General features: G+C 39.5%; 1 protein-coding gene across 1 annotated transcript in view; it reads left to right on the top strand.

Annotated features, from left to right (window-relative positions):
- Positions 1-17,447, top strand: part of LOC126336288 (Down syndrome cell adhesion molecule-like protein Dscam2) — a 387,422-nt gene that overhangs the window by 202,131 nt on the left and 167,844 nt on the right. The window contains exons 12-13 of the mRNA XM_049999822.1: positions 11,597-11,865; positions 14,655-14,809. Of these exons, the coding sequence (XP_049855779.1) occupies positions 11,597-11,865; positions 14,655-14,809 (424 nt within the window). The remainder of the gene's footprint in view (positions 1-11,596; positions 11,866-14,654; positions 14,810-17,447) is intronic.

The following is a 17,447-nucleotide window of genomic DNA, read 5'->3' as shown; positions in this document are numbered from 1 at the left end:
ATGGAGCACGTTTAGTTTACACAAGGACACCTGTGGTCATATCATTGGATTCTGTAGATCATGAATGGAATGCTGTTCGTGTGGAGAAGCATCAGTACCCAAAAAGTATGCTGGAGTTTCTCTCCTACCCTTTTTGTCATGCAGTAATCGATATTGCAGGCTCTTATGGCAGAAATTTTTTGTTTATTGCAAGCCTAGACATCCTATAATCACAAAGATGTGGGGCTAATGTTTAGTACATTTTTACGCATTCTATTTGCAAACAACAGCACATCATAAGTAATAACAGCAATAACCGAACAGGCAAATTAGATTAGTACAAAACACAATAATGGTTAGAATAGCTTGAGTGCAAAAGATCAGTGTCCATTTTATCATACTAAAATGTAGAAAATACTTGGTAATATCTTAATAGGTCAGGTCTTGTTACATATGAATGGAAGCATATTATTTCTATATAACTCTATGAAACAGTGAGAAATAGACTTCTTACTGTTGAGCAGTGTGAGGGAGAGATCAAGGTCAAATAGTTCAAGCTCTCATCAACAGAATAAAAAGTATGTTTCATTAATAAATCCTTAACTTTCTTCCTGGAGGTATTCTTTTGTTTTTAATTGGTAGCGGTAGTTTGTTGGGTATTTGGCTGCCCATATTTTGCACCCCATTGTGACCTCAACTTAATCTTTGTACTACTAGATGCTTGTTTGTTTCTGTTTTTGTGTCGAGGCTGTGGATTTCTCCATTTGTTGTTAACAAATCAATATTTTTTGACAAAACAGTGTCTAGAATGTAAATTCAGGGGATTGGCAGTATACATACATCAAAAAAAGTTTTGCAGTATCCCAGTTCCCGGAACTCCTGAAAATAGACATTGACTGTGGATATTGTATCACAGGCATAGTCCCTTGACTGTTCATAGCTGTGACTAAACCCTCCCAAATATGTAAACAACCCTGCATGAGCAGCGCCTATTAGATGGAGGGTGCCCTACAGCTGATCAGTTCCAATCATTCTACCAGGCAGGAGGTACATGACTTGTGTTGTCTGTGGTTCAATCATGCCTAGACGATCAGTACTGTAGCTACACGTCCACATTGTGCCAGGATGGGCTCTCAACAAGGGAAGTGTCCAGCCATCTTTGAGTGAACCAAACCGATGTTGTTCAGGCATGGAGGAGATACAGAGAGACAGGAACTGTCGATGACATGCCTCACTCAGACCGCCCAAGGGCTACTTCTGCAGTGGACGACCGCTACCTACAGATTATGGCTCAGAAAAACCCTGACAGCAAAGCCACCATGTTGAATAATGCTTTTGGTGGAGCTACAGGTCATCGTGTTATGACTCAAACTGTGCGCAATAGGCTGTACGTACCAAAACTTCACTCCCAACATCCATGGCGAATCCATCTTTGCAACCATGACACTGTGCAGCATGGTACAGATGGGCCCAACAACATTCCAAATTGACCGCTCAGGATTGGCATCATGGTCTCTTCAACCAGACAATCGTCAGAGACGTGTTTGGAGGCAACCCTGACCGGGTACGTCGGTCCCACATAATGCCACCCCAAAACAGCAGGGAACCTCCACCTTACTGCACTCACTGGACAGTGTGTCTAAGACGTTCAGCCTGACCGGGTTGCCCCCCAACGATTGTCTGGTAGAAGGTATATGCGACACTCATTGGTGAAGAGAACATGATGCCAATGCTGAGCAGTCCATTTGGCTTGTTGTTGAGCCCATCTGTACAGTGCTGCATAGTGTTGTGGTTGCAAAGATGGATCTTTGGAGTGAAGTTGCACATCATGTAGCCTATTGCGACAATTTTAAGTCATAACATAACATCCTGTGGCTGCACAAAAAACATTATTCAACATGGTGGCATTGATGTCAGGGTTCCTCCGAGCCGTAATCCATAGGTAGTGCCCATCCACTGCAGTTATAAGTAGCCCTTGGGTGGCCTGAGCGAGGCATGTCATCGACAGTTCCTGTCACTCTGCATCTCTTCCATGTCCGAAAAACATCGCCTTTGGTTCACTTCAAGATGCCTGGACACTTCTCTTGTTGAATGTCGTAGACACACTATCCAGTGAGTGCAGCAAGGTAGAGGTTCCCTGCTGTTTTGAGGTGGCATTATGTGGGTCCGACATATGCCACTGGTGGTTGTAGAAGGTGCCATAATGGCTGTACTACATATGAATGCCATCCTCTGGCTAATAGTGCAACCATATCGGCAGTATATAGGCGAGACATTTGTCTTCATGGATGACAATTCACACACCCATCGTGCACATCTTATGAATGACTTCCTTAAGGGTAACGACATCGCTCGACTAGAGTGGGTAGCATTTTCTCCAGACGTGAACCCTATCGAACATGCCTGGGATAGATTGAAAAGGGCTGTTTATGGTTGATGTGTCCCACCAAGCACTCTGAGGGATCTATACCAAATTGCCATTGAGAAATGGGACAGTCTGGACCAACAGTGCCTTGAGGAACTTGTGGATAGTATGCCACGACAAATACAGACATGCATCAGTGCAAGACGATGTGCTGCTGGGTATCAGAGGTACCGGTGTCTTCAGCAATCTGGAACACCACCTCTGAAGGTCTCACTGTATGGTGGTACAACATGAAGTGTGTGGTTTTCATGAGCAATAAAGAGGGTGAAAATGTTGTTTATCTTGCTCTCTGTTCCAATGTTCTGTACGGATTCCGAAACCCTTAGATGCGAGGTGATGCAAAACTTTTTTTGATGTGTGTATTAGGATCTTTGGAAATGGGCTTGGTGGTAGATCATATTGGTTGTTATTGTTGTTGTTGTCTTCAGTCCTGAGACTGGTTTGATGCAGCTCATCTCCCAGTACTTACTGCAACCTACATCCTTCTGAATCTGCTTAGTGTATTCATCTCTTGGTTTCCCGCTATGATTTTTACCCTCCACGCTTCCCTCCAATGCTAAATTTGTGATCCTTTGATGCCTCAGAACATGTCCTACCAACCGGTCCCTTCTTCTTGTCAAGTTGTGCCACAAAACTCCTCTTCTCCCCCATTCTATTCAATACCTCCTAATTAGTTACGTGATCTACCCATCCGATCTTCAGAATTCTTCTGTAGAACCACATTTTGAAAGCTTCTATTCTCTTCTTGTCCAAACTATTTGTCGTCCCCATTTCACTTCCATACATGGCTACACTCCATACAAATACTTTCAGAAACGATTTCCTGGCACTTAAATCTATACTCAATGATAACAAATTTCTCTTCTTCAGGAACACTTTCCTTGCCATTGCCAGTCTACATTTTATATTCTCTCTACTTCGACCATCATCACTTATTTTGCTCCCCAAATAGCAAAACTCCTTTACTACTTTAAGTGTCTCATTTCCTAATCTAATTCCCTCAACAACAAAAGTTAGTAAAGATTCATGCTGCTGTAAAAAGAGCAATGCGCGAAGCATACAACCACTACCACCGTCTTACCTTAAGAAAAGATCTTGCTGAAGACCCAAGGAAATTCTGGTCTTACGTAAAATCGATAACCAGATTGAAGGCTTTCATCCAGTCACTCACTGGTCAGTCTGGCCTGGCAATGGAAGACAGCAAAACGAAAGCTGAAATTTTAAATTTAGCATTTGACATATCTTTCACGTAGGAGGATCATACAAACAAACCGCCATTTGAGTCTCATACAGATTCCCATATGGAGAACATAGTGACATCCCTGGGGTTGTGAAACAGCTGAATGGGTTGAAAATAAATAAATCGCCAGGTCCTGAAGGGCTTCCAATTCGGCTTTACAGAGAGTACTCTACTGCATTGGCTCCTTACTTAGCTTGCATTTATCATGTTTCTCTTGTCCAACGTAAAGTCCCGAGTGACTGGAAAAAAGCGCAGGTGACGCCTGTATATAAGAAGGGTAGAAGGACGGATCCTCAAAATTATAGACCAATATCCTTGACATATGTTTGTTGAAGGATTCTCAAACATATTCTCAGTTTGAATATAATGAATGTCCTTGAGACAGAGAAGTTGCTGTCCATGCATCAGTATGGCTTTAGAAAGTATTGCTCCTGCGAAACTCAACTTGCCCTTTTTTCACATGATATCTTGCGAACCATGGATGAAGGGTATCAGTCAGATGCCATATTCCTTGACTTCCGCAAAGCGTTTCACTCGGTCCCCACTTCAGACTCCTAACTACGGTACGAGCATATGGGATTGGTTCCCAAATATGTGAGTGGCTCGAAGACTTCGTAAGTACGTTGTTCTCAATGGTGAGTGTTCATCGGAGGTGAGGGTATCATCTGTAGTGCCCCAGGGAAGTGTGGTAGGTCCGCTGTTGTTTTCTATCTACATACCGTATTTACTCGAATCTAAGCCACACTCGAATCTAAGCTGCACCTGAAATATGAGACTCGAAATAAAGGAAAAAAAATTTCCCATATCTAAGCCGCTCCTGAAATGTGACACTCGAAATTCAAGGAGAGAGAAAAGTTTTAGACCACACCACCAAATCAAAACAAAGTTGGTCCATCGTAACATGAGATACAGTTTAAGTTGAATGGATGAATATACAGCTACAGCAGTTTAGTTTGAGTCGTAAGCTTAACAGTTAAACTTTACCAAGTAACCATTGCTGTGTCAGGCGCTCCATCCGTATTTGTACGGGTACCCTTCCTTTACCATGTGCTTCGTATGGTTTGAATCAATTGCTTATTGTACTTTGATCTGATAAGTGCCATTTTCTTTGTTATAGGTGTTTACGTCACTCTGCATTATTGTGCTGTGTCATGCATTGTTTGTCGCATTATGGTAATGAGTATTTACGACCTGTCGCCGCTCACGGCATGGTTTGCTTTTGTGCGTGCAACCATGAGAAAGAGAGAGAGAGAGAGAGAGAGAGAGAGAGAGCTAGAGAGAGAGAGAGAGAGAGAGGAATTGTCTCATAAGCAAAACAATAGCAAGTGACTGCCATTTCTTGTTTCTTACACTGCTGCTTTCTTTGATAATGGTCAACAAGAACCAAATAATAGACTGCGTATGATGTTCTGAACAAGAGTTTAGTGAAAATTTTCCTCTGTTTAAAATCTTTGCAGACACCTCTTTAGTACATTACGTTCTGCACAGAAATTAGAGTCATCTTAGATTTAAAAATCTAGTCAGTTGCCGTGCTTCATTCCTGACTGTATCACTATTCAGCATAAGAATAATACTAATATAAACATGATATTTATATTCTTCCGCGTTTGCTGTTGTCTCACTCTAGTTTCATAGTTTATTATTTAAATGAGATAGCAGTAAACACAGAAGAATACATGGCATAATGTTCACATTCTTCTACCTTTTCTTTTAATTTATTTACTGACGCAGAGTTTTTGGCACCATTATTTATCTTTGTGCCTGCAAAGCATGCCTGTGTAGCACTACATATATTCGACGGCAGAAGTAGTTGTGGCAGCACCTTCCAACATTTTTCAGAACATCTGCTTACTTTGCACTCAATTGTAAGCCGTAAGCAGTTTTTTGGATTACAAAAACCAGAAAAAAAAGTGCAGCTTAGGTTCGAGTAAATACGATAAATGATCTTTTGGATAGGGTAGATAGCAATGTGTGGCTGTTTGCTGATGATGCTGTGGTGTATGGGAAGGTGTCGTCGTTGAGTGGCTGTAGGAGGATACAAGATGACTTGGACAGGATTTGTAATTGCTGTAAAGAATGGCAGCTAACTCTACATGTAAATTAATGCAGATGATTAGGAAAAAGAACCCCATAATGTTTGAATACTCCATTAGTAGTGTAGCTCTTGACACAGTAACATCAATTAAATATTTGGGCATAACATGGCTGAGTGATATGAAGTGGGACAAGCATGTAATGGCTGTTGTGGGGAAGGTGGATAGTCGTCTTCAGTTCATTGGTAGAATTTTGAGAAGATGTGGTTCATCTGTAAAGGAGACTGCTTATAAAACACTAATATGATGTATTCTTGAGTACTGCTTGATCATGTGGTATCCCTATCAGGTCGGATTGAGAGAGGATATAGAAGCAATTCAGAGGCAGGCTGCTAGATTTGTTACTGGTAGGTTTGATCATCACACGAGTGTTACAGAAATGCTTCAGGAACTCGGGTGGGAGTCTCTGGAGGAAGGAGGCATTCTTTTCATGAATCGCTACTGAGGAAATTTAGAGAACCAGCATTTGAGGCTGACTGCAGTACAATTTTACTGTTGCCAACTTATATTTCACAGAAAGACCACAAAGATAAGATGATTGCAGAGTATGGATGTAGATGTAGATGTGAGTGCTTTTCTACATCTGAAGAAGGATTTTGTCTGATAGCTTTTAACACTCTTCCATTAACAAACTATTTCTACAGTTTATATGTGCAAAATGTCTATTCATTGTTCAGTAATCTACATTTGTGTGGAGCAAACTGGTTTCAAAGTGTGTATCATACCAAAATTGAAGAAAATTTCATGTTCCATATCACAGACTAAAATGCTGTCCACAAATACCACAGTATGTGAACATGGAAATACAGTATATAGCAAATTAAGAGAAAGAAATTCCCACAGTAAGATGTTAATGCTGCTTTTTTCCTTCATGCAGAAATGCTATTACTCAATAAGGAAAAGTGCTTAAAGTGCTATTTCCTCTGTCTGGGTGATTCTAATAAATTAAACTTAATTTAGTGTTTCAAATGCAAAGGCCTTAAATTCAACTAAATACCTGGGAGCTACATTTACAAGCAACTTAAAATGGAAAGAACATGTAGAAAGTGATGTGGGGAAGGTGAAACAAAGACTGTATTTTTATTGGCAGAACACCAAGAGGATGCAACAGATCTGGTAAGGATCCTCAGCACTTCAAAAGAGGATGGACAAACATAGTTTAGGTAAAACTACCTACACTACGCTTGTTCCAAAGAGGATGGACATGCATAGTTTACTAGTTTTACCTACACTATGCTTGTCCATCCTGTTTTGGAGTACTGCTTCATGGTGTGGCATCTTTACCATATAGGGTTAATGGAGTGCATTGAGAAAGTTCAAAGAAGGGCAGCATGTTTTGTATTATCGAGTAATAGGGAAGAGGGCATCACAGATGTGATACAGGATTTGGAGTGGACATCATTAAAACAAAGGGGTTTCTCGTTGGAGCAAGATCTTCTCATGAAATTTCAGTTGCCAACTTTCTCCTCTGAAAGCAAAAATATTTTGTTAATGCTCACCTACATCAGAGAAATGATCATCATAATAAAATAATGGAAATAGAGCTCACACGAAAAGATATAGGTGTTTGTTTTTCTTGTACACATTTCAAGAGTGGAGTAATAGAGAATTTCTGTGAAGATGGTCCAATGAACCCTCTGCCAGACACTTTGATGTGATTTGCAGAGTATCCATGTGGATGTAGGTTTAGTTGTCTAATTGTGTTGTCTTTCTGTCCCATACGTTGCAGATCACACTACACAGGTCACTGTTTGTTCCTGTTAGCCAGTACACTACATCATAGATTTAAATATGCATATAAGAAGAAATTAGCAAAATTATTACATAATCGATTACTTAAGTTCTGATACATTGTCATGTTACAAGGGGGAGGGGGACTGAATGGAGTTACAGAATGTGTTTTACAATACTGTGAAAGTACAAACTCTTAATTTATTTTTCCACACAGTTTATAGCCACAGAGAAATACTCATTGTAGGATTTGATGCATTTTTAAATTCTGTGATTGTTGAATTCTGTCACCTGTGACTGAAGCCAGCACACGATGCCAGTTTTCAACTCTTTGTCATCGCCAGAGCGCTTTAAACTGAGCCACTCCTTCATGTGCATTACCTTAATCCCTAGACACCAAGTTAGGGCTTAGAGGGTGGTTATCCAATATTTCCCATTGGAACTTTCACAGTTTAGTCACAGTGCGAAGTACTGGCGGGTGTTGACGTGTAGGAAAATCAAGCCAGAGCTCAACGCACCGTGACATTTGTTGAATGGCCCTTCTCAAGTTTGTTAATGTGTTGCAGTAACTTCCAGCATTAATTGTGGTAATTCTCTCCAAGAAATCCTATTCTGTCCCAGATTACAGTTGCCACGAGTTTCCTGCAAGAAAATGTTTGACAACTCTTTGTGGCTTTTTCTGTGATCCAGTATGGCCCCATTGCATTGATTGAAGTTTCATTTCTACATTCATACACTGCACTCACGTAGCATCTCCTGTCACATTCTGGTCAAGAAAAGCATCATGTTTGCTTTTGTAATGCACTACAAAAGACAGTGCTGCTGGGCCTTTTGTCCTTCAGAAAACATTTAGGCACACATTGTGAATTAAATTTCTGGTAGCCCAACTTTTTGATAATCCTTTGTACAGAGGAGTACAGCTAATCTGTGGAAAGCAAATACAAAGCTCTGACATGGTGAATCTACAGTTTTCTCTAAACTTTTTGTCAACCAAATGTATCGGATTTGCATTCACAATACTCGGTCAGCCATTGTTCATTTTTGAACGTAGGGCACTGTTTTAGTATAACATCTTCACTTTTGTTTCATAAACCTTATGGAGATTGTGATGGATGTCACTAATTTTACAGCTTTTTGCCACAAGAGATCTTACACTGACAGAAAAAAAATCCATACACCAAGATGGAGATGTGCGAGACCAAACGAACATGGGTAGGCATTTTTCCACATATCATGCCAGTTGCATAAGAGTGGTATTAGTGGCACCACTGTGAGGATGCAGATCAGGTTTGCTTCAAATAAATGTGGCAATGCTCATGAGCATTAGTTACCTTTGAGATTGGATGTAGTCAATTGATGTTAGTCAAGAATGCCTTTAAAACTACAAAGCTATTGTTATGAACAGATCACTTAGTTTTAACAATAAAGTGTAATAGGGCTATCATAAGCTGGATGCTCCTTTGGCAATATTGCAGAAATACTTGCCAGAAACGTACCCGCTGTACATGATTGCTGGCAGTGGTGATTATGGGAAGGTGTGGTTGCAAGAAGACCAGGCTCTTCATGGCCTTGTGGCACAACCGAGAGGAAAGACAGTAATGTTCAGTATATGGCTGTGGCACATCTTACTGCATGTGTAGCAGCACAGTGGCATCATGAACTGTTTCAAATTGGTTAATTTAAGGACAGCTCTGAAACAGGCTCTCTGTAGCATGCACTCCACTGACCACAAACCGTCACTGTTTGCGACTTCAGTGGTGTACAACAAGAGCTTATTGAAGGGCAGAGTGGAAGTTCATTGTGTTTTCTGACAGAAGGTAGTTTTGCCTCAGTGCCAGTGATAGCTGTGTCTTGGTTAGGAGGTGACAAAGTGACAGCTTTTAGCCAACCTGCCTACAGCCTAAACATACTGGACCTACGCATGGAATCACAGTCTGGGGTCTGATTTTGTGAGACAGCAGGAGCACTCTCATGGTTATCCCATGCACCATGACCACTAATTTGTACAGTAGTCTGGTGATTCAGCCATTTGGGCTGACATTCATGAACCGTATTCCAGGGGGTGTTTTCCAACAGGGTAACACTTGTCCACATACGACCGTTGTAACCCAATATGATCTACAGTGTGTCAACATGTTGTCTTGGCCTCTCAATCACCAGATTTGTCTGCTATCAATCATATACAGGACGTCATTGGACAAGAACTGCAGCATCATCCACAACCACCATTGTCCATCCCTGTATTGACTGACCAAGTGCAACAGGCATGGAACTCCATCCAACAAACTGACATCTGGCACCTGTACAGCACAATGCAGGCTCGTTTGCATGCTTGCATTCGACATTGTGGCTAATACACCTGTTATTGTACCAACATTCCACATTTTGAATGGTTTTTCTCATGCTTACATTAACTTATGACATGTTACATGTGTTACCTAGACAAATGTATTTCCAAAATTTCATTATGCTACATTAATTATATCTTGGTGTTGAGACTTTTTTCCATCTGTGTATTACAGAATGTACCATACAGTTCAAGGGGCTTGTGTGATTGCAACACACATTTTGAAAGCACATGGCTTGGGCAGGAACAAAGATGTGACCTTGATTGTCTGGTGCTCACAGTGTAAAGGTTCAAGGTGCTTTCTGTCGCAAGAGTGGGGCCACTATCTCAGTAGTTATACATGCTGTATGAAAACTGAAGTTACTTTATGAATAGCCCTTACATTCAAATGTTTAGTAACTGGTCACAAACGGTTTCTCTCCTCCTTCTCAGTAGTGCACATAAGCTGAAACTTTTATACCATCTCTTGCAGGGTGTCAATGATAAACTTCTACATAATGTAATATTTGCTCTAGAAAGTAATGCAGTGAAACAGCAGGGATGAGCAGAGCATTTACTAATAATATTAAGTTACTCTCCATGAATGTAGCACAAAATGTATTGAGCAATTGGGCTGTGTACAGCAGTTCTAATAATGATCTAATATATCAAGAAACACTAGCCAAACAAGCCTAAAGAAAGACACACACAGATTGTCAGAAACCTTTGTTCCTTATAGCTTGTTACAGAAGTTGGTCTTCACAGGCATATTTGCTTATGGCAAGGACCATGGTTTTAATCTTCAAAAAAGTTCTTAGCATCTGTGAAAAAGAAATTTGTTCACAGATTCTGAACAAGAAAGTCCAAAGGAAGGTAATATTGGAAATGCAAGACAATCTCACTACTAACAGCTTAAAGAGAAAAGGTCAAGTAGGCTTGGCAGATATTAAAACAGGGCCACAGACTGGGAATGTGTGCAGAAAAATGTTTTATAAAGTTTCTTTATCAAGAAAACAAGCAGACTGCTGGTTTGGGAGGCTACACATAAAATTTATGCTGTAAGAAGATAAAGAAATTGCAAGACCAGAGTAAGACATCATAATCATCAATCACGTGTAATGTCTTATTTGGTATTTAAAGACTTACTTATGGCTGCAAGAGCGGTGTGCTGACCACATGCCCCTCCATATCCACATCCTGTGATGCCTGTGGGCTGAGGATCACAGGGCCCCAGTCAGTACCGTTGGGCCTTTGAGGCCTCTTCTGGGCAGAGTTAGGTAGTTGGTTTTTAGTATCAACTGTAGAATATGTTGGTTTTATTAATAAATAATAATAATTATTATTTTGGTAAGCATTCTCTCAGCCTTAGTATTATTAAGTGACTTTTATTTATACATTTACCAGTATGAAGTCTTGAAAATCAAGAGCAGAGAGATCACTATGTGAACAACACTATTTTGGTAAATAGACAGCAAACAGATGTACCATAGTTCATATGTAAAATATGGTTAGCAGTTACACCAGTTAAATTTTAATTTAACTATTAGTTCTTCAAATTAAAGAAAATATGTATATAATTTATAAAGAAACCATTGTGCAGCTACGATTTGGTGAAAGTCGCTCTGTACAACATGATACATTTTATGCTTTTTTCTCTGTACTTTGTCTCCCATGCCATTTTGTTATGGGTGATGGAACTGATTTACATTTGGAAAGGTATCTGTAATGCATTTTGTCACAACACCTTATGCTTCCACAGGTTTGTATTACCATCTTCAACAATTATTTATTTCTGTGTACAGGACAAGGATCAATTTGACATTCCTGCGGAGCAAACATATTACACAATATCTCACCTGGAACTGCATCATCGATACGAATTTTGGGTAACAGCATCCTCATCGGTTGGTGAAGGAGCAGCTTCTAGACGTGTCGTACAAGTGCCAGCAAGCCATGTACCTGCTCGTGTGGCCTCCTTCGGTAACCATATCTCTGTAGCATTGCAAGAAGATTTACAGTTGCACTGCATTGTTGTGGGACAGCCAAGTCCAAAAAGAATATGGACAAAGAAGTAAGTTTTACTCTGTAGTTCAGATATCAAGGCATATTAGTGTGTTCCCGAGTAGAACATCAAGTTTTTCTAAAATAAAATTTTACCTGCGGTATTTTATGAATGCTAGAAGACAAGGATCTCAGACACCAGACATTTGGGTTTAATTTAATTAATTCACTGACATACAGTGTTTCATGTCTCACCAAGAAGGAAAAAATCCCCAGGGATTTGGAATGAGTCAAAATATGCGTACCATACAAGAGAAAGGCAAAAAAATTTCAGCCTTGCAGTAAAAAGTCTATTTTTTGATTCATGAGGCTACTTATTAATTATCTAGTAACCCTGTAAGTTGATAAACAGGGTGCCTCACGAAAGACATCCAGGAGGGATCCATGGATCACGCAGTGCATTTGCCAGCAGTTGCCGCTGCGTCTGCCAGTTGTCACTATGTGTAGTTCTCGGACATACTTTGCACATGCCCCGTACACTCTACTGATTGTGCTGGTGTCTTCTTTTGAGTTTTAGTCTAGTTTAATCACTTCAGATATTGTTGCTAGATGCCATTATTGCAGCTCTGCCAAATCCCGTTCTTTCCCTGCCCCTATGTTGCTGGGTCCGGGCCTCAGACAAAAACACAATGCACGTGACTTTTATACTGTACTATCGAGTGTTTGGGTGTTTTGTTTTTGACTTTCACGTCAAGTTTCCATTTGGTATGGTATACCAGAAGGGATCAATGAACTTTCTTGTGTTGAACTATGCAAAACAGAACCATATGCGGAATGTCAGCTTGAATTCATACAGAAATTTCCCAGTGCGCATGTTCCTAAGTTAAGTGACAAAATTTCAAGAGACTGGGTCTGTGTTACACAAACAAAGGAGTAGAGAACCTAGTGTTTTAACCAAAAATAAATTAGAAGAGATAGGTGAGGCCTTGGAAAGAAGAGCAAGAAAATCTCTGCACTGTTTATCATTTCAGACTAACGTGTCATAGAACTGTGCACAAACTAAAATTGAAACATTACTGGTCTTTACCCAGGTTTCAGCTAGAGTAATCTAGCCTTCTACAGAAGCATAAAATAAACTAAGACATGCCAGAATAAGGCATGGTCAAACATAAAAAGCTAAAGTACCGTGGTACCATGTCAAGCTACATTATTTAGGTGAGGAATAGCCCCGGCCACCCCACTTTGTGAAAAGCAGTTGGTTAGCCACGGATGGTATGCTGGAACAGACTTTGGCATGTTGGTATGTACCGAACAAGATGGTGGATCACACAGATGTGTGTACAGAAAGTCAAGGGTGCCTGGCATTGGCTGTCTTTATGTTATGTACTGGGAAATTACCTATAATGTTAAACCATAATTTGTGCGAGAACAAGGCACTAAGTAGATAGAATCCCAATGGGCATTAACTGTAAACCGAGACCTTATTAGCTGATAAAAAATTTACTTAGATGTTATGTTCATCTTGTTAGATTAAAATCCACATTTGATCATCGCTATGTTGTATGGTTCTGCACGATCTCGTGAGGGCATGAGTGAGGTTTTGCCTCTGTAACGTGAGAACATTCAGAATTAGGAGAAGGTGGAAATAACATCAGCACTCTCAGAACTCACCAACTGTGAGCTGTATTCTGGTTGTTAACTTGCAGCTTTGCTCTGAAGTTCATAAATATATCTCAGATTTTTGACATTATAGTATCCTAGGTTGAGGCAATACATGTTTTGAATGAGTAACAATATTAATAGTTGAGAAATATGTAAGGAGAGGACAGCTGAGCACAACAACAGAGAAGCATGTAGGCAGGCAAGAAAGTGTCAGCGGCAGAAAAGAATTAGTTTTGAAATGAAAATTATAAGTAGAAAGTATACTTACCAAGAATCAGGATTAATAGAGAAGCTGACAAATATATTGCACTTCTCTGCCGCAAGAGTACATATACTCTAATGGGAACTGAGAACCATGGTACACACCTCAATTTTTCACATCCACTGTCAACAGTCCATTATGGGAAGTGGAAGTAATGTTAACTGGCAGCAAGAGTTGTACTACTATCCATCAAGTGATTGTTAATCACATTATAATTATTTTATACAGTATCATCCCTTTACTAACCAAACATAACTGGTCATGATATTTTACAGTAAAATCAAACAGTGGAAACTCCTGGTTGGAATGTCAGCAATGCAATGAAAACGATAGACTGCTACTCATGGTAAAGATGGCAAATCAAGTTGTAGACAGGCACAACGAAAATACTGTTACAGATTTAGTGTAGCCATCTTCTAGCCTTCTTCAGGAAAGAACACACACACACACACACACACACACACACACACACACACACACACACACACACACACACGTTCACATAAGCAAGCACAGGTGAACGCCACATTTGACAGCTCGGACTGGACCAATCCAAGCTGCGGAAGATGTTAGCCATGTGTGCTTGAGGTGTGCTTGCTTGTGTGAACATGTGTGTGTTTTCTTTTGTGAAGAAGAAGTCTTTTGTCGAAAGCTAAATCTGTAATGTCTTTTCATTGCCCCTGTCTGCGACTTCATATGTATTTTTTCACAGTAACTATTTGATAATTGACATCTGATAAACAATTGTTTTATCATTCAACAGCCTACACATTTTTCCTTTAATTTTTGTTCCTACAAACATGATTTTTAAGAAATCTCATTTGATGTGAAACAGACATCTCATATCTTTCAAATTTTTCAATTTTGATGTACTACTTACTAAATGATGTGCACTCTTATTGTATTTTGTTCTTTACACAATTTTGTTTTTCCAGTGGGAAAGCTGTAACAGAGGACTCCCACATAAAAATTAATGATGAGTATTCACTGTTTGTTAGTTCAGTACAAACAATGGACTCTGGGAACTACACATGCTCAGCCGAAAACATGTTTGGGAAGGATGAAATAACATACTCGGTAAAAGTTCAGGGTAGCTATCATGCTTTGATCTGTTGTTAAGCAACAAAAACATTAAAGTTGACAGTATGGTTTAAGTTTTAACTCAGAAGTTTATTATTATTAATCATAATTTTTATAAATTTATGATATTCATTACAGTCCTTACTTTTCTGTTTCTTACATGCTCAACAGACAACAGAAACAGAGGAAGTAAGTAAAATAGATCCTTGTGTATGGTAAGTTAAGTACTCTTTTGTTATAATTATACAGTTTTCAGAGCTTTGTTGCTTTTTGTGTAGATGAATTGCCAAATTTTTATTTTGTTGATAGTCAGCAATAGTCAGTACTAGTAACCCAACCTGACTTTACAAGGGGAGCTCTAAGAATCTATGGGTGGACGATTTGTCTTATGTAGCAGTTATTTTGTTTATGGGTACTGCATAGAACTATGATAAAAAAATCAGAGAACAATTTTAGGTAACTGAATCTCATCACTTATGTGTAATTTAACCAATTTAAGTAGCGCACAGCACTTGCCAGTGTACTGCTGTGCCTGAAGGCATCACTGAACTGCCCAACTACAACCTGCTAACCATGTGGGCCATGCATTGATGGCACTACTGCTGCTTCATGGTTAGCACTGGCTGTGACCACCAGCTATTAGCTGGCAATCACAACCTGGCCTCCTCCTGCCACTGCAGGTGGTGCGGTAGCTTACGGCTTGCATCATTGCCATGAAATGTCACTCTGAACACCAATTAAATACAGAACAGATAACATTCGTACCTCCTGAGAACTTAATGACTCTAGTGCTTGTAGTGATGTGAAATTCCTGGGCATATATAAGTTGGGGAAAATGCCCAGGATAAATGCCTGGGGAAATACCCAAAATTCATAAATTGTCGGGCATTTATACATTTTAAAGATTAACTGATAAACAGTGCTCATAAAAATATACTAAGCTGATATTTTGTGTTCGAAAAGGTATTTTGTGACTTTATTTTTAGTTATTAAATATTTTTTTATGCTAGTGTTCTAATTATATCTTCACAGTAACGTAGTCATACAAAAGTAGGTAAAGAAAGGAGCAGAGTAGACAACAATAGTCTGTCTCAAATGTCACTATATCTGACAATAAAACATTTATTTTCTACTGAAAACAATTTAACATTTAAGAATGATTTATCATCAAACAACGCATGCCAGCCTTTGAACGCAGTCAGCGATAATTGTGTCATCTATATATCATAAACATCTGTCAGCAACATGTGCCATTCTTTGGTACAGAAAGTTGGAAAGCAAGTGAAAACATTTACTAACTGTTAATATCAGGTGTATCATCCCATCCCTTACTGTAATTCATAAATTATACATTCTAGCAGTAAAAACTATAAAAAGTACTTTTTTTTTTATAAATGCCCAGAATTTGGGCATTTTAAATTGCTTTAATCAAATTCCCGGGCAAATGACCACTTACAAATATCCTGCCCGCTAGACATGTGTCTGACCCAGATCTCAAAGTGTCTTCTGCTGCGAGTATCAAAACCTTTGCAACAATTCCTTACAATAGTCTTTACATACAAAGAGAAAAAAATGTGGGGGACTATGACGTATCTTAGCTCAACCAGTTCGACCAAATATTTATAAATTATGTACAGAAACCTTCCTTGTGGATCAGTGTCTCTATTAGTGAGGACCTTATCAAAATCCATGTAGTGGTTCCTAAGACAGCCTTCAAATATAAGTGGAAGAAGGTGGCAGGGAAATTTAATTTGAAATATGTATAGAAGAAGAATCTATTTATATATGTCCTGGTAATAATAATTTCACATGGCTCAGTGTCCAGGTGCAAGCCATTCAGTTGGATGTCGTTCAGTGTGTTGTGTCTCCTTTGCCAGTTATACAACCAGTAAAAGGTGATCCACAATTTAACATGGAATGCGGAATATGTTTCATTTCGAGTGAATCTCCACACCATTTAGAGTTGATAAAGATAAAGTTACGTGTTCCAGCCATGATTCGATTCCATGACCTTCCAGTTACTGGACACGTGCCTTACAGCTAGACCACCAAGCCTGGCACTGATGCTGCTTCAAGAAAGGAGACAAAAAATTTTAACATGGTATCTGAGCCAACTTCACTTCTGATGAATGTCCAACTGTGGAGAGGTAAATTCTTCGTAAAAAGACAAGAGTGAAAAAATCTATGCTCTGAGAAAACTTCAAAACTTTGATCCTGTGACCTTTTGATTTTCAGGGATGTGCTTTACCGCTGCTCTGAGAAAACTTCGATCCTGTGACCTTTTGATTTTCAGGGACGTGCTTTACCGCTAGACCACTGGGCCTGACCTTGATTCTGGTCAAGCATCCCTGCTTGCTGTGACATTTGCAGTGTATGGTAGTGTCGTCGTTCTCACATTGTCAGTGCCTCTTTTTTTTGTCACGGTTCAGCAAATTTCCACAAAATTTTGATAAATTATGTAGCCAAACATTCCTCATTAATCATAGAGAGTGCCTATGCACGGGTGTCTGTCTGCCCTGAAAAACTTTATATCTGGTTTAAACTCACCAGAAAGCTGTGCCTAATTCATCAAGATACCAACACTGTGGAGGATAGCCAAACACAGACTATATTAAAATCTGGCAAAGATTGAAACAATCTAGAAAATT

This window comes from Schistocerca gregaria, chromosome 2, assembly GCF_023897955.1.
Source record: "Schistocerca gregaria isolate iqSchGreg1 chromosome 2, iqSchGreg1.2, whole genome shotgun sequence".
Lineage (NCBI taxonomy): Eukaryota > Metazoa > Arthropoda > Insecta > Orthoptera > Acrididae > Schistocerca > Schistocerca gregaria.
This window is presented reverse-complemented; position numbering and strand designations above follow the sequence as displayed.